This window comes from Myotis myotis, unplaced genomic scaffold (genome assembly GCF_014108235.1).
Source record: "Myotis myotis isolate mMyoMyo1 unplaced genomic scaffold, mMyoMyo1.p scaffold_m19_p_9, whole genome shotgun sequence".
NCBI classification, from domain to species: Eukaryota; Metazoa; Chordata; class Mammalia; order Chiroptera; family Vespertilionidae; genus Myotis; species Myotis myotis.
This window is the reverse complement of record NW_023416401.1, coordinates 78,280,137-78,301,532: the sequence shown is the minus strand read 5'-3', so window position 1 is coordinate 78,301,532 and position 21,396 is coordinate 78,280,137. Positions and strand designations below refer to the sequence as shown.

The 21,396-nt window shown below is 39.0% G+C and overlaps 1 protein-coding gene across 12 annotated transcripts in view; it reads left to right on the top strand.

The window, feature by feature from the left end:
• The window catches only part of RALGAPA2 (Ral GTPase activating protein catalytic subunit alpha 2), a 304,655-nt gene that overhangs the window by 39,238 nt on the left and 244,021 nt on the right, over window positions 1–21,396 (top strand). For 7 of the 12 annotated variants that reach the window (XM_036321186.1, XM_036321185.1, XM_036321180.1 and 4 more), the window contains exons 4-8: window positions 8,456–8,513; window positions 14,382–14,425; window positions 16,893–17,070; window positions 17,841–17,956; window positions 20,892–21,030. In XM_036321186.1, the coding sequence (XP_036177079.1) occupies window positions 8,456–8,513; window positions 14,382–14,425; window positions 16,893–17,070; window positions 17,841–17,956; window positions 20,892–21,030 (535 nt within the window). Of the gene's footprint in view, window positions 1–8,455; window positions 8,514–13,497; window positions 13,908–14,381; window positions 14,426–16,892; window positions 17,116–17,840; window positions 17,957–20,891; window positions 21,031–21,396 lie in introns of those variants that run through there. The other 5 variants (XM_036321190.1, XM_036321188.1, XM_036321187.1 and 2 more) reach the window with 5 other exon arrangements.

Here is a 21,396-nt window from a genome sequence, read left to right as displayed (position 1 = left end):
CTCTGTAGAGTGTTTTTCTTTTAATTGAGTGGAATTAATGTGTTAACACAATTTGGGTGAGTTGATTCCATACACACACACACACACACACACACACACACACACACACACACACGTATATATAAATTTAGGAGGGAGTTGTACCAATATTTGCTGTGCTATAAATTTTCTATAGCTTGTTTTGTTTGGATGTGTAGCATGGTGGCTGTTACAGAGTGACACCTAGTGTTTGATGTGCTTGTGACACTGGACTGGTTGGAAGGGAATAGTCTGGCTTGAAGCCTGCAGGGCATCAGCTGCTCCTGCGGACTTTCGCTGAGTGAACTTGGATGAGTGGCCAGTCCAGAGATGACTGCAGGTCTGCAGTACTTCCTAATTGCGCTGAAGTGAGCATTTAAATCCTCTTAAGTTTCTAGGGTGGTGGGAACCACGTGGTGGCACCTCATCATTTAACCTAAAAACTCTCTAGAAGTGATGTGTGTGTGTGTGTGTGTGTGTGTGTGTGTGTGTGTGTGAGAGAGAGAGAGAGAGAGAGAGAGAGAGAGAGAGAGAGGGGGGGGGGGAGGAAATGGCACAGAAAAGAGAGCCACAGAAAAGACAGACAGTCAACTTGTACTGGTACCAGAATTGAAGAGATCTGAAAAATGTAGTTTTTAGCCAGAAAATAGAAGCGTGCATGAAATGAAGAAGAGGATGGCAGATTTGGTTGTGTAAAAAGGCTCCTCCCAAATCTGTTTCACTGAGTGCTTTATTCCGGGCAAAACAACATATTGTGGATAGAATTATACCTTGTCAATTTGAAGATTTGTGAAGATCTGTGGATGTTCTCTCATTAAAAGTAAAACAAGAGTCTAGTGCAATTTGATTTTCTTTAAAAAGAGATTAGACCTTTGCACAATCTTAATTTAAGCAAAGTGAAAAAATAACCTTACAGTCTCTCAAATGCATATGCTTCCAAGTTTTTGAATATTGCATTTTTAAGAAAGGAATTTATAGGGATGGCATTGGTTCACAAAATCATACAGATTTCAAGTGTACCACTCAACATTGCATTTTTAGTATCTAATAAAAATGGTTTCCCACTTGTATCTGTCTATTTATTTTGATCACTATTGATAGTGTTTTTCTCTATTCCAAGGTTCTGTATAGCTCCGTGATGGTGAACCTATGACACGCATGTCAGAGGTGACACGAGAACTCATTTTTTTGGTTGATTTTTTTTTTGTTAAATTGCATTTAATATATAAAATAAATATCAAAAATATAAATCTTTTTTTTACTGTGGTTGCAAATATCAAAAAATTTCTATATGTGACACGGCACCAGAGTTAAGTTAGGGTTTTTCAAAATGCTGACACGCCGAGCTCAAAAGGTTCGCCATCACTGGTATAGCTCATGAAGGTGCTCTTAGATACCTTCTTCTGCGTCTTACCTCAGTCTTTGTTCAGAGCCTCAATTTCCCCCCTACTGGGATATCTGCTAATTAGTGATCTTCTTGCCCCTTCTTTCTCCCTTACCTACCTGGAATGCTCTCTGTGCAATGTAATTCTGACTCCTGTGGCCTTTAGAACTCCCCAGCAAGGCTTTCAAGGCCCTTCCTGACCTGGCTTTTCCCTCCCAATCCATTCCTTACCTCCTATCTTATTTCTGTCCTTTCTGGCAACCTTTTGAAGGTCCCCAAACAAAGCAGCAGATCTCCTCCCTCCTACCCCCATAACCCTTAGTCTGCCTAAAATATGCCCTTCTTATATATTCTTTAGGATCCAACTCAAGGCTGGTCTCCCTTTTTCTTTTAATACAAATTTAAATCATTCAGAATTAAAATAGTATGATATAAAAAAGTTAATGAAATTTCACTTTTGTATAATTTTAAAGTTATTATTTTTTTAATTCTTAAAATTTTTTTCAATTGCAGTTTACAATCATTATTTCTTATTAGTTTCAAGTGTTTTTTTAACTTTATTAATTTTAAAAATTAGAAAAATTTAAATTACATTTTTCATTTAATATTAATTTATATTAACTTCAGGTGTTTTTATTTTTTATTTCTTTAAAAATATTTTTATTGATTTTAGAGAGGAAGGGCGAGGGAGAGAAAGTAGAAACATCAATGATGAGAGAGAATAATTGATCGGCTTCCTCCTGCATCCCTCACACTGGGGATGAAGCCTGCAACCCGGGCATGTGCTGTGACAGGAATCAAACTGGTTCATAGGTTCATGCTCAACCACTGAGCCATGCTGGCCAGGCAGGGTGTTTTTATTTTTAAAAATTGTTTAATTTGAACAATACTAAACTGTTAAAGAACAAAATTCAACTGAGTAAATTAAACAGATTTTATTGGCTTTTTTATAAACATTTTTTGACATTCTGTATTGTTTTATATTAGTTTTAATATTTTATATTAGTACAGCACAGTGATTAGATAATTATATAATTTACGAAGTGATCTCCCCGATAATTCTAGTACCCACTTGGCACCATATGTAATTACAATATTATTGACTATCTTTCCTATGCTGTACTTTACATCCTGTGACTATTTTGTAACTACCAATTTGTGCTTCTTATTTCCTTCACTTTTTTTCACCCAGCCCCCTGTTCCCCTCAGGCAGTCCTTAATTTTTTCTCTGTTTTTGTTTTGTTTATTTTGTTCTTTAGATTCCACATATAAGTTAAATCATATATTTGTCTTTCTCTGTCTGACTTTTTTCACTTACCATAAAACTCTATAGGTCCAGTGCAAATGGTAAAATTTCATTCTTTTTTATGGCCAAATAATATTTTATTGTACATATGTACCAGAGCTTTCTTATCCACTCATCTATTGATGGGCACTTAGGTTGCATATCTTGGCTATTGTAAATAATGCTGTAGTGAACATAGGGGTACATATATGTTTTTGAATTAGGGTTTTGGTTTTCTTTGGATATATAGCTAGAAGTAGAATTGCTGGGTCATGAGGCAATTTCATTTTTAATTTGTTGAGGAACCTCCATACAGTTTTCCATAGTGGCTGCACCAATTTGTAACCTTCACCAACAGTGTATGAGGGTTCTATTTTCTCCACATCCTTACCAGCACTTATTGATGATAGGCATTCTGACAGATTTGAGGTATTATCTCATTATGGTTTATTTAAAATATTTTTTTATTTTTCAGTTACAGTTGATGTACAATATTATTAGTTTCATGTGTACAACCCCGTGATTAGACATTTATGTTACTTACAAAGTGATCAGTCTAATAAATCTAATACTCATTTGACACCATACACACTTATAATTATTATTGACTTTATTCCCTATACTGCACTTTATATCCCCATGACTGTTTTGTAGCTACCAATTTATACTTCCTCATCCTTTCACCTTTTTTACCCATTCCAGCCCCCCTCCTGTGTGGCAAACATAAAAATATTCTCTGTATCCAAGAGTCTGTTTCTGGTCTCCTTGTTTGTTTGTTTACTTATTTATTTTGTAGTTCCTTATTTTAGTTCTATTTCTCTTAAAATTTAAGGTTCCAAACAAGTGTTGACATTCAGAGCTCAGTAAAAATATTTTGTCCATATCAGGAAGTCAAGTCATTTTTAGTAAGAGATGAGTGGCCAGGCCCAAGACAATTGATGAATAAGTTGCCCTTTCCATAGGTCTACCTGGAAGTGTCCATGCCACTGGGCTCCTACTCACTTGGGTCTTTCTAAAGCCAGACTATCCTTTTAGCACAGGCATTCACAGGATGTTTCCTTTAAACATAACTACTCAGTTCTCATCATAGTTTTCTGAGCACTTTTAACTCAAAGGGTTACTGGACTTCTGTTCTCTTCCTGGTCATTTTCTTGACCAAGCATCTTGTGTCATGCAGCTAGTTTCAGGGAAAGTTTCTCCCCTTTTCCTCTACTTTGGGATATGTTTTGTTGGTCATTGCTTTAGTATACCTTATATGAGCTAATATGTAATATTTTTCTCATTTTTCATTGTCTTCCCTTTCTAAGTGGAATTGAAATCAAGTGTGAATCTAATGGTCATTTGGTAATTATTTGAAAAAAAAATGTTTCCCGCAAAAATTTAATTACAGTCAGCAATTTTATTTTATTTCTTTTAATTCCTTACCTGAGGGTAGACAAGGAGGGGATGGAGAGAGTGAAAAAATTGATGTGAGAGAGAAACATCCATTAGTTGCCTGACACATGTGCCTGACCAGGGATCAAACCCACAACCCTGGAATGTGCTCTTACCAGGAATTGAACTCACGACCTCTTCAGTGTATGGGACAACAATAGCAGTTTTAAAGTACACCATAGATAGCATCTTGTACAAACTCCAGCTTAAATTTTACATTATTCCTGGTCATGCAGTAGGTTCTGAAGAAGAAAGAACTATGGATAATCAGTTAAAAGAATGACAGATTCCCTGTTGTGCTGATCAGTTAGTAATACCTAATTTTGATTTCGAGTGTGCTATAATGGATTACCATATAGATGTAGCTGAGCACTGAGCATTAAACAGAGCCATGTGTTTTTCTGAAAAGTAATATTTATTCACACTGTGTTGCTTTCCTGAAAAAATTTTCTTTATTTTACTCTCCAGTGAAACTATAAGGTGTCAATAGTTTATATGGCATTCACAGTCGTGTAGCTTAGAATATTGGCTGCAGTAGAAATGCCATATTGTATATGCCTCAGTGAAGTAGGCTTCATCTGGGACTTTCTAGGGGACAGGCTTAGCATTTAGACACGGATGGTTGTGTGGGTCTTTATTTTTATTGACCTCATAGACTTAGTATATAAAATGGCCATTGCAATATTTGGGTGCAAAAAGAAATTTCAGTGTGGATGGTGTTTTGGCCTTTGAGTTCTATAATATTCTGTCCCTTTAGAAATATTTTTAGTAGCTCTGGCATTGGGCATTGTGTTACATACCTGAACATTATTGAATTTATTTTTAAGTGTTTTTAAAATTCATCCACTTTGTAAGTCTGAAAACTTTTATTCAGAAGTGATGGTAGTGATAGGCCCGACAGAACAAGTTAGAGATTCCTTGTGTCTAACTGAAAGTACCCAAGCATCTAGATACATCAACTTGCTGTATTCTTTATGTTTCTTTTTTCTTTATTGCATACTAAGAAAAGAAACCTAAATCATGAAAACAAATAAGTATTTTGAAAATCTGAAAAGCATGACTCAGTGCCAAATTGGTTTCCTGACTAAAGTAAAGAACAGTGCGCATGCAGACATTCGTCTAGTCCAAGATAAGATCTATCCGGACCTCTACAGTAATTTTCTTAGTATCTTCTATAAGACATTTTATTTTTTTTATTTTTATTTTTTTAATATATTTCTTATTGATGAAGATATTACATATGTGTCCTTATCCCCACGTTACCCCCTCCCCCCCCCCGCCCCCCGCTCATGCCCTCACCCCCCTGTTGTCCGTGTCCATTGGTTAGGCCTATATGCTTGCATATAAGTCCTTTGGTTGATCTTTCCCCCTTACCTCCACCCTCCCCTACCTTCCCTCCAAGGCCTGACAGTCCAATGAATTGCCTCTCCGTCTCTGGATCAGTCCTTGTTCATCAGTTTATGTTGTTCATTATATTCCACAAATGAGTGAGATCATGTGGTATTTATCCTTCTCTGACTGGCTCATTTCACTTAGCATAATGCTCTCCAGTTCCATCCATGCTGTGGCAAATGGTAAGAGTTCCTTTTTCTTCTTCCTCTTCTTAAAGAATACCTTTCAGCATTTCATATAATGCTGGTTTGGTGGTGATGAACTCCTTTAGCTTTTCCTTATCTGTGAAGCTCTTTATTTGACCTTCAATTCTGAATGATAGCTTTGCTGGATAAAGTAATCTTGGTTGTAGGTTCTTGCTATTCATCACTTTGAATATTTCTTGCCACTCTCTTCTGGCCTGCATGGTTTCTGTTGAGAAATCAGCTGACAGTCGTATGGGTACTCCCTTGTAGGTAACTGAGTTTCTCTTGCTGCTTTTAAGATTCTCTCTTTGTCTTTTGCTCTTGGCATTTTAATTATGATGTGTCTTGGTGTGGTCCTCTTTGGATTCCTTTTGCTTGGGGTTCTCTGCGCTTCCTGGACTTGTAAGTCTATTTCTTTCACCAGGTGGGGGAAGTTTTCTGTCATTATTTCTTCAAATAGGTTTTCAATATCTTGCTCTCTCTCTTCTTCTGGCACCCCTATAATTCTGATGTTGGTACGCTTGAAGTTGTCCCACAGGCTCCTTACACTATCTTCATATTTTTTGGATTTTTTTTTTTCTTTTTGCTTCGGTTGGGCATTTTTTGTTTCTTCATATTTCAAATCTTTGACTTGATTCTTGGGATCCTCTTGTCTGCTGTTGGATCTCTGTATATTATTCTTTATTTCAGTCAGTGTATGCTTAATTTCTAGTTGGTCTTTTTTCATATCCTCCAGGGTCTCACTAAATTTATCAGCGGTTTCCATAAAATTCTTGAAAAACCTTATAAAGGTGGTTTTGAACTCTATATCCAGTCGTTTGCTTTCCTCTATTTCTGTCATTTGTGACCTGTTTCTTTGTCTCCACATTTTTTATGCTTCCCTGTGTTGGTAGAGTGGCTTTGTGTGCTAGGTGTCCTATAGGGCCCAGTGGCTCAGCCTCCCCAGTTACCTGAGGTGGACACTCTTGGTGCACCCCCTTGTGGGCTTTGTGCACAGTCTTGTTGTAGTTATGCCTTGATTGTTGTAGGTATCACTGGGAGGAATTGACCTCCAGGCCAATTGGCAGTGAGAATCAGCTGTGTCTGCAGTGGGAGAACTTCTGTGCTGAAGACACCCTTCTGGGGCAAGACTTGCTTCAGTGGGGCTTTGGTGCTCACTGAGTCTGCCCCCTGAGTGTGTCCCTTATGGATCTGAGGAGTTGTAATCTGGATGGTCCCACTGTGACCACTGGGTACGCTGGCTCTTGGATCTCTAAGGAGGTGCTAATTTATTCTCTGCCTGAGGTTACCCAGCAGGAGCTACGAAAAGATCTGCAGATTCCCCTTCCTTTTTTGGAGTTTGGAGGTGCCCAGATGAGGCCCAGCTGTGAAGCAGTGCAAGCTGCTGTGGGGCCTTGGGCCTTCTCTTGGAAGTTCTGGGTCTGTCTGGCCCAGCTGTAATTTGTTAGGTAATTTTCAGATTCCAAGGGGCCAGGGCATTCATATGCAAAAGCCTCTGCCGCAGCCTGGGTGGGGCGGGGTCTCAAGGAATCAACAGGGCGGAGCAAGCAGCTATGGCAGATCCTCAGCCCTGCCCTAGGGGGCCGTGCGTCTCAGTGTCCTGTTAATTTAATTGCTGCAAGCACCTCTGAGGGAAAGCCGCCCTCGAGTTCTGAGTTTTGCCTGTTGGCAGACAGTCTAGTTTCTCCCCGTATGAGTCCTGGTTCCCCAGAGACTTCCCGGAACTGGAGTTCAGAGCAGTCGGAAGCTTGTGATTCCCTCCCGATTCAAAAAGACAGCTGCATCCTCAGGTACCAGCCCCTTTCCGCGGGTGCACGCTCGAGCCTCCGTACCTCTGCACTTTACTTCCACAGCTTCTCTGAGTCTCAGTGTGCTTTTCTCTTTCCTTCTAGTTGTAGAATTTCCACTCAGCCAGCCTTCCTGTAGTTCTGGATGATGTCCATTTTGTCTTTTTGTTGTATTTGTGAAGTTGTTGTAGGAGGCAGCAATTTCGGTGTTTACCTATGCCACCATCTTGGTTCCTCTTCTATAAGACATTTTAAAATTAACTGGCAAGATGGGATCAGAAGATGATCCTGGAATGTAGCTGATATGCCAAGTCCCCTTGGAGGAAAATGCATGAGAAAATAAGACACTGGGTCTCTGCTGTATCGTTTGCTCAAGAAGGAGGCAGGAAAAGTACAGGAAGGACTCAGTGCACCCAGGCTTCCATCCGTATGAGGCAATAGTCAACCGATGAGAAGCATTGTCAGTATAGATTGTGTCCCTGAAGTAGGGTACCTTCTCTTAGTTCCACGATCTCTTCATATGATGAGAATATTCTAATTAATCATTCACATGTTATTGTGGCAGACATAGAGATGTGCTGCTCACATCCCCTTTTAAAGAAAGAATTTGCTGTCCAGCTGTAAGGAGTGGATCAGTGGCAGCCTCTGCCTGTTTATGCCTTTAGCTTTCTAGCCATGGTCAGTCACCCTCTTATCATGGTCACCTATAGGGGGAGTTAAACCTGGGACAGTAATCTCTTTAAAACATTCAGGAAGCTTGCATGGGGCAAGTAAATGAAACTGTTCCCATAGGGGTATAGGATAAAGTACAGTATATATGTTATTACAAATAATTTTTCTATTTTATTTTCTGAAACATATATAGTAATCACTATGGGCCTGTCATGAAAAAATTTCATTTCATTTGTAGTTTATTTTCTTTTTATGTCTTATGATTTTGTTGTTATTGTGTGTTTTGTTTTTTTTATAGAAAATACTACAGTTTCTACCTGAACGCATTTTCTTTCGATGGCATTACCAGAGTATAGGTAAGAACAATTAAATATTTTTTAAAGTAATATAGATTTCTTCTCATTGAATTTTTAGCATTTTTTAAAAAAATTAACACCATCAAGATAGGTTATAGCAAGGAAAATCAGCAAGGGTATGCTAATTAAAACCAAGACAAGACCAACCTGGATTTTGAAGGAAAATATAGTACTTTTCTATGCTGAAGTGTGGTTGGTAGAATAGCAGCAGCATACTCAACAGAGAGCTTGTTAAAAAGTGCAGAATTTCAGCCCCAGCCAGATCTGCTCAATTATACTCTGAGTTTTTAAACAAGAGCCCCAGGGATTCCTGTGCAAAAAAGTTTGGAAACATTGATCTAGAATTTTAAAGTAATTTTACATTTTTACTTACAAAAATATCTTGTTCTTCAAGCTTTGATCATTGGCTCAAAATCCTTCTGTTTGAATGCTGTAGAATGTGGCAGCAAGAGGGAGCTTAAAATAGAGCAAGTTGCCACGACTGCCTTTTCTGTCCAACTCTTGACATCGGACATTACATCTCAATGTAGTATTCACAGCACAACTGGAGTAATTTGTGGTATTGATTGTGAACTTGACCTTCTTTTTAAAGTGTTGGTTTAGTCCTTTAGCCTTAGAAGACTGACATTTCCTACAACTTTCTTGTATTAGATGACTAGAGGCCTGGTGCATGAAATTTGTGCACTCGGGGGGGAGGGTGTCCCTCAGCCTGGCCTGCACCCTCTCGCAGTCTGGGACCCCTTGGGGGATGTCTGACTGCTGTGGTGGTGGGAGAGGCTCCCGCCACCGCTGCTGCACTTGCCAGCCATGAGCTTGGCTTCTGGCTAAGCGAAGCTCCCCCTGTGGGAGCGCACTAATTACCAGGGGGCAGCTCCTGTGTGAGTGTCTGCCCTCTGGTGGTCAGTGCATGTCATAGCCACTGGTTGTTCTGCCATTCGGTCGATTTGCATATTAGCCTTTTATTATATAGGATTGTATAGGATTGTATTTGAGGAGAGCATAGCCTCATTATGGAATCTTTACTATTTGATCGTTCATACAGTCAAATATTTACTGAAGGAGAGATATTTGTGTGCAAAGTTCTGGGGCAAAAACAAAGAATATCAAACCATCCTTGTATAAGCCAATTGCCTAGTGGGGGTTAGATGAGAAAAAATAATTACAGTATAACTGTCACTTTGAAAGAAGTATAATGGCAGCAAAGAAGAAAAGTTGAATAATTCTATTCAGAGGAATTGAGTAACACAAGAGAGATAATTTTAATCTGAGCCTTGAAAGGCGAGTGTGGAAAGGGCTTTTTAGGTAGAAAAATCAATATATAAAGACATGGAACCTGAAAGAATATGGCTTATTTAGTGGATATTCTAAAATTCAGAATGTTAATTTTAATTTAGGATTATTTATGTGAAAAATGTGACTGATTCTTATATAAACAATTTAAAATTATCTATAATAATAAAAGTGTAATATGCTAATTAGACCAGATAGCCAAACAACCTTTCCAGACTACCTTCTGGACGAAGCTGGCTGCAAGGGCCGAGGCAAGCCACCGCAGCTGTGAGGGCTGAGCCCCTTGAATGAATTTCGTGTATCAGGCCTTTACATTTATAAATGTAAAGAAAGTAAAGTACATATGGCACATACATCTATTGAACTGAATGACTAAATTATTAAAGATAAGTGCCGTGGTCTTAAATCTTTCAAACACATAGAGAAGGTTTTTCTTTAAATTTTAGAGAGTTATTGATAGCATTTCTGCTAATTGATGCTTTGACTTTGTATATTTAAATTAAAGTAAAATTAAATCAAATGTTAAGTATAATCTAAAGATTCATCATGGGGATTTGTTATTTTCCATGATATAGCAGGAATTGGTGACAATGAGAAATAACTAAGTGAAGTATTTTTTTTTTAGTTTGTGTTAGCTATAATCTTTCAATTTTGTTTGTAATTTATATGAAAATCATACTCATTTTCTTCAGATAGTACTTTAAAATGTCTGAAGACTGGTAGGCTCCTTTCAGCATGAATAAATTTATTAGAACTATGTGTGGAAATTAATTTGTGAAATATGTTGTGAAACTTTGTGCATCTACTAGACAGTATGTGTTAGTACTTTACTTCTGCCTAATACCACATGGTTACTGTTAAAATTGCTGGTACAAGTAGCTTTGATAGCATCTTACCAGGAACACTGACTCCTGGATTGGGATTACCAAGTACTAGGTCTCCTGAGCCATTGTAAGAGCAGGTGTTGTTTATCTAGCGCAGGAGTCCTCAAACTACAGCCCGCGGGCCACATGCGGCCTGCCGAAAACATTTATCCGGCCCGCCGGGTGTTTTTGCCGCCGCTGCCTGTCCTGCTTAGCAGCCGACTCGTCCCGGGCCCGCAGTGCGCATGTGTGGAATGTCTGAGGGACAGTGAACTGGCCCCCTGTTTAAAAAGTTTGAGGACCTCTGATCTAGCGTATGTAGTAGTAGAATAAGCTGGCCCTGTAACGTACTCAGAATGAGCCATGTTTCAGAACATGGCTGAAGTTTAACCATTTGCATGTAAAAGAATTCTTATAATTGATGATTATATACTTAGTGCTTGAATCAAACAGGCTCTTTTCAGGTAAGTATATTTTTCCATGATTTATCAAATTGGGTAGGAATTGATGTTAGACAGGTCCACATCCCTTTTATGATGATCTTCAAGCTAGATGTGCTTTGAAATGAGAATCCTGTATAATAAAGAGGTAATATGCAAATTGACCCTCACGCCCTCACAAAGATAGCTGCCTACAACCAGGCCGGCAGGGGGTTAGTGAGGGACGACCAAACGACTGAATAGCAGGCTGCATGGGACAACCAGGCCAGCAGGAGGAGGCAGTTGGGGGTGACCAGGCCAGCGGGGGGGGGGGGGCAATTGGGGGAGATTAGGCTGGCAGGGGGGGGCAGTGAGGGACAACTAGGCCAGCAGGGGGGGCAGTTGAGAGCAACCAGGCCGGCAGGGGGGCAGTTAGGAACAGCCAGGCCGGCAGGGAGGGGGCAGTTGAGGGTGACCTGGCTGGCAGCGGCGGGCAGTTAGGGGCGATCAGGCTGGCACACAAAGGCAGTGAGGGTGGTCAGGCCAGTGGGGGGGGGGAGTGGCAGTTAGGGGCGATCAGGCTGGCACACAAAGGCAGTGAGGGTGGTCAGGCCAGTGGGGGGGGGGAGTGGCAGTTAGGGGCAACCAGGCAGGCAGGCAGGCAGGCAGGGGAGCGATTAGGAGCCAGAGGTCCAGGATTGTGAGAGGGATGTCCGAGTGCCGGTTTAGGCCCGATCCCTGGGATCGGGTTAAACCAGCAGTTGGACATCCCCCAAGGGGTCCTGGATTGCGAGAGGGTGCAGGCTGGGCTGAGGGGACCCCCGCCCCCCACTGCCATGCATGAATTTCGTGCACTGGGCCTCTACTATTTCAGATTTAGAATGGCACTATGGTGTATTGATGTACAGTGAATATTCACACAGTGTTAATGTCTGTAGATAACACTCCTAAGGATCTGGGCAGCACCCTGTAACCAAGAGAGTTATTACTTATGTAGCCTAACATAGGAGTATTCGTCATCAGTGGGCTAATTCAGCAGAACCTCAGGTTAGTCAGATATTGACATCACATGAGTTCAGAGCAGGTCAGTTCCTGTCCACTGAAAAATTACACAAAAACCTCCAGATTTCTTAGCTTTTCAGATTTTGCAATTGCTTATTAGGGATTAGGGATTTGTAATTCTACACTTTGTGTTTTTTTTTTAACACATGTCACTGTGCCTCTTGCATTCTTCCCAGTTTATTTGGACTTGTTAAAACCATTACTATTTGTCACTCAAGGTATTGACCAAGTTAGTTGTAGAAACTAAGAAACTATAATGGAATTCCAGATTTCAAAGGAATGTGCCTTAAATTTTGTCTTAGCTTTGGCATCTTGACTTTTACACAACATCTGAGGCTAGCGCAGGAAGCTTTTCAATAGCCAGTAGCTGACATTTTAGGTTTCTACTATCCTTACTTACTTTAGTTTTTTACATTCTAAATCTAGTATTCTGTATGTAGTAGGAAGAACAGTGCTATATAAACATTTTTTAAGATTAAAAAAATATTATTTTTCAAGTACAGTTGGCATTCAGTATTATTTTATTTAGTTTCAGGTGTACAGCATAGTGGATAGACAGTCATGTTTTAGAAAGTGATCCACCCAATATTTCAAGCACCCACCAGGCATAATATTATCAACTGTATTTCCTATGCTTTATTTTACCCAAATCATAAAGATCTTCTCCTGTGTCTTCTAGAAGTTTTATACTTACATGTTTCACATTTATGTCCTTGATTTATTTTGAGTTAATTTTTGTTAATTTCAAATTCCTCTAGTGGACTGCTGCTCTCTTGCATTTATCATAGACATTTATAGTGCCAGAAGGTTCTGTGTTTCTGCTCCACTGGCAACTTTCAACAGATCTTGCAGGCCAGCTCCCAGAGGGCATTTCTCTATGTTTTTGCCCCTTTGCTGGGGTTGGGGGAGGCATACTGCATTTCTTATTAATTGTTTGAGGCATGATATATAGAGGGAGTTTTTAAAAAATTAAATTAAGAATGGATTTTATAATGTTAAATTTAGATTCGAACTATGTTTGTGAATTTACGGCCTTGAAAAAGATTTTTAAATGATTGTCAGTTCTTCCTGAGTAGAAATTACCAAGAATGGCAATTCTTGGAATTGAAAATGAGATGAGCAAGAAAGTAGATTTAGAAAATATTGATGAATTTGGTTCTGTTAAAACCAAGAAAGCAAAATTATATTACATTCTGTTTTATAAATAAAATATTTAAATAATGTGATTTTAAAATACTTTTTAATATTGAGTTTTTTGATTTTCAATATTTTTTTGACATTTAAAATTTTGGGGAAATTTGCCCATTAAAAATATATATAGTGGTATATATTTTTCATTTTACCCCAGGCTCTAGTATGACTCAGCTCAACATTGATACTTATGTAAAATTTTAATATTGGTCATTATGGATTTTTTGTATTAATTTTAAAAACTATTTCATTAAGATATTTGTTTTGACTACTGAGTTTTTGTTGCCGCCTTAATTTTTTTGCAGAATCTTCACTCTTCTCATCCTAGTCCCAGCCTTGATATTCTTACTGCCTCCTCAAAAGTAGTAAGACTTACATTTAAGGTTATTTATAAATACAATAAAAGCTAGCCAATAGAAGTTAGAAATTCAGAGAATCAATTCAACTAAATAGATTTTACTTATTCATTAATTCTTTTTTTCACATGAATCAATGTAGAGGCAACCAGTAGGGTTGAAGAGATGGGGATGGCTGTCGTGATAGTTTGGATAAGTTTAAAAATCAAACAGGTAAGATATATACAAATAAACTTTTTGAAATTAAAATGAAAAGGATTTCATAATGGTAAAGTTAGAGTAGAAATATCTTTGTGAATTTATGGTGTGAAGAAATACTTTAAGTGGCCAGGCAAGGCTCTTAGGTCCTTATCACCAGTTCTCATGTTGAAACCTTCTGCTCTTACATCCCCACTGCACAAATTTGTTCTTATTTGAAAAGAGTTCCTTAATGTCCGTGGGTATCTGTATTTCCTTAATATCAATCATTTTGACTCTTTTAAAAGAATTTTGAAAAGGTTCATATTCAAAGTACTTTTATCTTAAAAACATCTCTCCTTCCATGACATTGCTTTGTTTTTGAAAGTCAGCCTTCTTTTATTTTTTATCTTTTATTATAAAAACATTTTTTCTTTCTAAAACTGATCTTTTAAAAATAGATCTTAAATTTATATACTCCATTTCTAATCTATTGTTTTAAACTTTCAGGCTCAACTTTAAAGAAGCTTCTACACACTGGAAATTCTGTTAAGGTATTTATTTTAGATGAATGTGTAATGGCGTTTTTTATTACTCTTAAGTTATTCCATAAAGTAACAAAATTAGGCCACTTGAAAAGAACTTTAAAAACCACTTGACTTAGTTTTTAGTTTTATTTTATTTATTTTTAATATTTTTTTGGTAATCCTCACTCAAGGATATTTTCCCATTGATTTTTAGAGAGAGTGGAAGGGAAGGAGAGAGACAGAGAGAGAGAAGCATCGATTGGTTGCCTCCTGCATGCACCCAACCAGGCTAAGCCTACAACTGAGGTACGTGCCCTTGACCTGAATCAAATCTGGGACCCTTCAGTCTGTGGGCTGATGCTCTATCCACTGAACCAAACTGACTAGGGCTTAGTTTTTATTTTTAATTGAGAAATTATATTTCCAATATTGTTAGTTTTGTTCTTACATCGTAACTTATTGTGATAGACATTTTAAATAATATTAGGAGAAACTGGCTTGGGATTTGGAGTTTGGAATTCTAAATTTGATTCTGCTGTATACAGATAGGGAACCAGTGGCAAGGTGCTAACTGCTCCAGTTTTATCATCAGAAAAGGGAAGGGGTTGAACCAGTTCCTTTCTAAGCTTCAGAGCTAACGTGCCTGATTCTGTTCACTCAGTAATCTTGTTAAAATCATTGTTGTCTCTGAATTATTTTTGAGCACCGTTGTGTGGGAAAGAGCAGCAGAGCCTTCCTCTTGAATATTTATTAATGTACAGCAGATTGATCTTGTAATTTAAGTTAAAATTGTCTGATTTTAAAATGAATATGCCTTTTATAATGACATACCATTTGATGCTGGGATAAGATGGCACTAAAACATCATTGGCATAGAAGCCAGCCTGGGATGTATATTTTATGGAAGGTAATTCACTTGTGGCTCATTAAGTTATGAGTGTGCCTTTAGTAAGCTACTACATTTTTTGGTTTAACCATCATAGCCACTTAAACTTGGCATGTTAAATATCTCTTGCATGCCAAAACAAGGAGGCGAGCTACTTCTAGCTTCACAATAGATTCTGTGTTTTGTCCCTCCTCTTATAATGAATAGTCTTACAGTTAAAACCTGTGAGGTTGTTCTCTCATGTTTCTTATTGGCCTTATTTATGTTAGTTACCTGAAATACAGTTAGCTTAAAAATATTGGAGACTTGTGATAGAATTTTGAACTTTCTTCTTGTTAAATTCAATATAATTTGATTAGGTACACATAGTACCATGTCATTTTTTGTCTGAGTCTGAATAGCATTATGCATTCAGTAATGTCACTACTTAATTTACCTGCTTGGGATTAGGACAGATGTGAGTGTCCATGGGGGTTTGTGCAGATGAGTAGAGAGTTCACTAGCAGATCTGAAAGTACGCTGTAGAGTCCATTGTTAATGGGAGTAGCACTGCCACTTGTCTTTGTGAATTTGACTTCTGTGGGGTGTTAGCCAATCTTTTTGTTTCTTTTTTTTGGCCTTTTTCCTTCCCTTGGCTTTTCTGTAGAGCCTCCTGTTTGGCTTGAATACTCACTCTGGCAGGATCCATACCTTGGTGTAATTGAAAGGCGGCCAGGCAGTCCCTCAGTTGCCTACATTTGGAGCTCACTAATCTTTCAGCTCTGTCTGACACTTTTTCATCTCTTTTGCTTATTTAATTTCTTTCTTGGATGTTATCTTTTCAGCCATTTAGGTATATAGAAGTGGAAGTACCGGTGTTTATGAATTCTTGGAATAGAATGAAGTTGGAAGTAAGTGTAGAGGAGGAGGAAGGACACAGCTGCCTCTATAGATGTTTCTACCAGTGATGCTCAGCATTTAGAACATGGCAAAGGTGTTGGAGAGAATAGATAGGGACATGAGAGCTGCCCCAGCCCACTGAGCCAGTTCTTCAAAGTCTTATTTAGCTCTAAGTGTCCTGATTTACAGGAGCATTGGACTTGTGCCCATTGTAGTGACATGACATGAATGCTGTCCAAAGCACAGTGCAAATTTGGAGGAAGATTTTTTTGCATTGTTCATGGGTAATTGAGTGTTGATGATATGGGCATTGTGCCTATGGAATGAAATACGTTTAATAGGAGATACACAGTGCTTGCTGGGAGCCAGGCACTGTTCTAACTCACTCGATCCATACCAGTACTTCGTGGTAAATTCTGTTATCCCTAGTTTTACAGGTGGAGTGACTAAGGCATAGAGAGGTTAAGTGGTTTTCCACAGGTCACAGCTAAGCTAGAAAGTGGCAGAGCCTGCATTTGAACCCGGGCACTCTGGCTCCAGAACCCAAGCTCTTAACCTTTGTGCTGTATTGCAGTATCCTTATTTACTTGTCTCGAAGTAAAGAACTTGGTGCAGTACTTTAACAGTACCTTTCACCTCTAGTTTTTCTTTCTCGGAACTGATGCTACATTAAAATGCATTTCTCCATATACATATGTTTAATTTCGTTACTTTTAATTTTGTTTTTAGATAAGATGTGAAGGAATCAGGCTGTTTCTTCTGTGGCTTCAAGCACTTCAGACAAACTGTGCAGAAGAGCAGGTGCTGATTTTTGCTTGCCTCGTGCCTGGTTTCCCAGCAATCTTGTCCTCCAGAGGACCCTGTACTTTGGAGACACTCATCAATCCGAGCCCTAGTGTAGCTGATGGTGAGTGATGTGAGCAGATCTTACTGGTTGAAAGGACTCTTGAAGGTACATTAAGGAATTCCTTGGTTTGTCATTTTCTTGAATAGAAATCTTGATTTCATAGATGAATTTTGGAGAGGAATCCTGTTCATAGTCACAGTAGAGTCTTACAAACATTAGAATTGAAAGACTTCAGACTATTTTATATAAAATGATGACAAGAGAAGTTTACTGAAGTGTTGGAAACAGAAATGGAAGGGAGTAGACAGATGTTGGCAATAGCAGAAAGTAGAGACACATGGTATGTCTGGAGTGTTTTTGTGGCTGTTAATGCAATTCATATCCACTTCCCGAAAGTACTGTCTTTTGTCCTCATTACTGTTGTTTCATAAGTGGACATTCATCTGCTCACCCAGGTTCTTTCTTTGCCAGCTGTGTATTTTCATGCAGCATTCATGGAAGGACAATAGTGGCCTCATGGGACTATTACTGGCAGCCATTTCTGTCCTGTTAGGACCATGGATTTATAACTGCACGTCAGTTTTATTGCCAAATGACAGGTGTTTGATCTTAGACTGACCAAAGCAGAATTTGAGAGGGAAAGGATGGTGCAGTGGTAGGGGTGGCTTCATGGCCTTCTGTCTCCTGTTTCCCAGCCCTTCATGCACACTGGTGTGGTCTGTGTGAGCAGTTCTAATGGATGGATAGATGTATTTTAATAGAGGCCATTTTAAAAAACCTTGTTTAAAATTTAACTGTAGCGAAAGAGCTTTCCTTATTTTCCACTACAGCAAAGATATATCCAGAGGAAATCACTCCACTCCTGCCAGCCGTATCAGGGGAAAAGATTGCTGAGGACCAAACATGCTTTTTTCTTCAAATACTGTTGAAATATATGGTTATTCAGGTAAGAGCAAATTGTAGGTAATTCAATGATGGTCTTATTCTCAGTAGGAAAGAGAAAAATACTATCTTTTCTTCTGTTTGTCCACATTTTGCATTTTGGCTTTTTGAGGTGTTTTTATGTGCTATTTCACTAAACATAGAGTATGTACCAGGTCACGTCAGCAAATTCCAAGCATGTACACTATTTTGTGTTAGTGTGCATGTTAAGGGGAAAATTCAGCTCTCAATCTGTGTGTCTCTTTTACTTTAATATTATTACCATATCCACACAGAACATGTCACATATGACACTTCTGCTCATCTGAGTTTTTTACCCCAATGAGTAATTCTATGTGACAATAGCTGGGTATCCTACAATTTAATTGAATTCTGACACTATCTGCCTGGAGATAGCATCAGGGTCCACATGTTAAGGTCTCAATCCCATGAGACTGTTCCCATCCCATTCAGATGCCAATCCCAAGTAGTAAGTCCTAGGCTATCCACAACTTCTGTCCAATTTGCCTACAGATCAGAGGTTCCTATGACCCCCTCTTCAAAATCAGTTAATTTGCTAGAGCAGCTCACAGAACTCAGGGCAATATTTACTTACGTTTACCAGTTTATTGAAGAATATGACAAAGGGTACAGGTGAATATCCAGATGAAGGGATACATGGAGCAGGGTTTGGAGCTTTTGTCGCCATGGAGTTGGGGTGCGTCACTGTCTGGTACGTGGGCGTGTTTACCCACCTGGAAGCTCACTGAAACCGCTGCTTTTGGGATTTTATGGCAGTTTCCTCCCATAGCCATGGTTGATCATTAACTCAGTTCCAGTCCCTTTCCCCTTTTTGGAGAAATGGGGAGTGGGGGTAAGGGCTAAAAATTCCAAGTTGTAATCATGGCTTGGTCTTTCTGGTGATCAGCCCCCATCCAGGAGCCCACCCAGAGTCACCTCAATAGAAAAAAAGATGCCCCTAGTGCCCTCAACACTTAAGATGTTACAAGGGTTATAGGGCTCTGTGCCAGGAACTGGGGCAGAAGCATACATACCAGTATATGTATATTTTATATTATTTCATAGTGTATTAAACTATTTTTGCCTCTTTATTCCTTCCCTAACCCTGATCTCCATGCTAGTGAAGCAGGATGGAGAAGGAGGCAGTCCCCGAGGCTGAATGGTGGGTCAGGAATAGGCAGAGCAGGCAGGGAGATTTGAATGAAAGCTTATGTAATTATCTCATCATGCCATCAGCACAGATCTGCTTTATGTCACATATTTCTTCCTCTTACATTTACCAAATGAATACAGAACTGAAATAATTATGATTTCAATAAGTGATTTATGTCTCTTAGTCTGTATTTCTGAACATTGATATGATTAGAAAAAAGCTACTGAGTGCTTTTCTCTTAGCGAACACTTCGCTCATCCCTGAGTTCCTCCTGGGTATAGTCCGGTCTCTGTCCTTCCCTTCACAGCCAAGCTTGTTGATGTAATAACCTCTGCCAAGTTCACTTTCTCACCTGACGTTCCTCGACACCCTCTGTCATCTCCCTCTGCCCTGTCACTGCTGAGAGTTCAAGAACATGAGGGGTTCTTGTGTCAAGTCCAGAGGAAGACACTCTTACGTTTGTTCTGTACTCGGTCTCTGAGATGATTTCACAGTGGCAGCCCCTCCTTCGTGAGATTCCTCCCATGATGTTTTCTTCCGGCTTTCCTCCTCCCTTTTGCTTCTTTCCAGCTTTCTTTGGGGGACTGTGTGTCTCTCTGCTGTCCCTCAAGATTCAGCCTTTGGCTGCTCTTTCTGACTACTCTGTCCTGCTGGGTGATCTTTTCTGCTCTCCTCTCCCATTGCCTTTAGCCAGCACCAGAAACACAGGGCTCCACATCATGGGAGTCCTGCTGGGGTATCTCATCTTCCAGAAGCTCCACATTTTAGCTCTGCTGGCCCATTCTACATGCATCTCAAACTCTTTTCAGAAGTGGCAGGGCCTTCCATATGTCCCAGAAAAGCATAGAGTATCTCAGTCTTCGATGTGCTGGGAGACAGGTTTTTATTCTAGATGTGTCATTAATGAGCTGTGTGACCTCAGATAAGTTAGGAAGTCACCAGGATCCCATAAGAGGAAGGAAGCCATTGATATTGGGGGAGGTTTTTATTTAGACTAAGCCCCTATATTGTGTGCAGAATTATGTGTGCATGCCCCCGCCCCCCCTTTCTCTGGGTGAGTCCTCAGAGCAGAGTTTCTGCCTTGGCCCATCACAGAGAACTTCTGGCAGGTTACAGACACTGAGCTCCTCTGCCCAGGAGCCGCCAAAGCCCCTCGTTCCTTTACCTCAGGTGCTGAACTGTTATCATTTTCTAAGTGGACTGCGTCATGAAGGAATTTGGGGAAACTGGTGTAGAGCACTCTGTGTTCTAACAAGTACTAAGACCCCACTAATAGGTGGGGGTTGAACTGGCAGCCCTAGCTTCTCCTAGCCTGTGGATTGCTTTTAGTAAGGACAATGCATTTTCCAAGATTCCGTAGCTGGATCTTTTGATACTGATTTTGCATGGAGGTACCATTGGATGAAATCTTTGTAAGGGTTTGTTTTCTTAATTCTTGTTTATTATAAATGGCCTTTTTGAGTTTTAAAAAAAGCACCCTTATAGCTAATTAGATGTTTTAAGGGCACCAGGAATGTTAAATCATTATAAAGAACATGTGAAAAAAATATGAACATGATGTAGTAGAGTAAGATTGTTGGGTAATTTTTTTTAATACTCGATAAAAAATGTTTTTAACATAGTTACTGGTTTGTTTAGAATTATTCATTTTTGTCATCTTTTGAGTTTTAAGATATGATTTTATTACATGATTATCAGTATTTGTCAATTTTAAAAATAAATCAGTTTAGTATACATTAATTTGAAATGTAAATATATGTGTGTTTTTTCCACATATTATCCAAAGGCTGCAAGCTTGGAGTGGAAAAATAAGGAGAATCAAGATACTGGTTTTAAATTTCTTTTTACATTGTTTCGAAAGTATTATCTTCCTCATTTATTTCCATCATTTACTAAGTTAACAAACATCTACAAACCTGTACTTGGTAAGTACTATTTGAGCTGTATAAGGAGGATTTTCACAGACAAGCTGTACAGTTTCCTTCAAAGCGATCTCTGATTATTTTTAAGTAAAATAGTAATCTTTTTCTTATACTTATAATGCTAACTTTACTGTAAGAGGTTTAAAGTTTCCTAATAACTGATTTTAACTGTTTTAAATGCTTACACAAACTAAGATGTACCTCAACTCACATCAATAAGAGGGAACTGTGGCTCCTATACTCAGAAATAATTTGCAGTGAATTGTGATTTTTGGGGTGCGATTATATTTAAAATATTTTAATGGAAAAAAAATAAAGCTTACATTTCAGTAAGTCTTCTCTTACTGGTGGTGGGGTGTGGTGACCCCA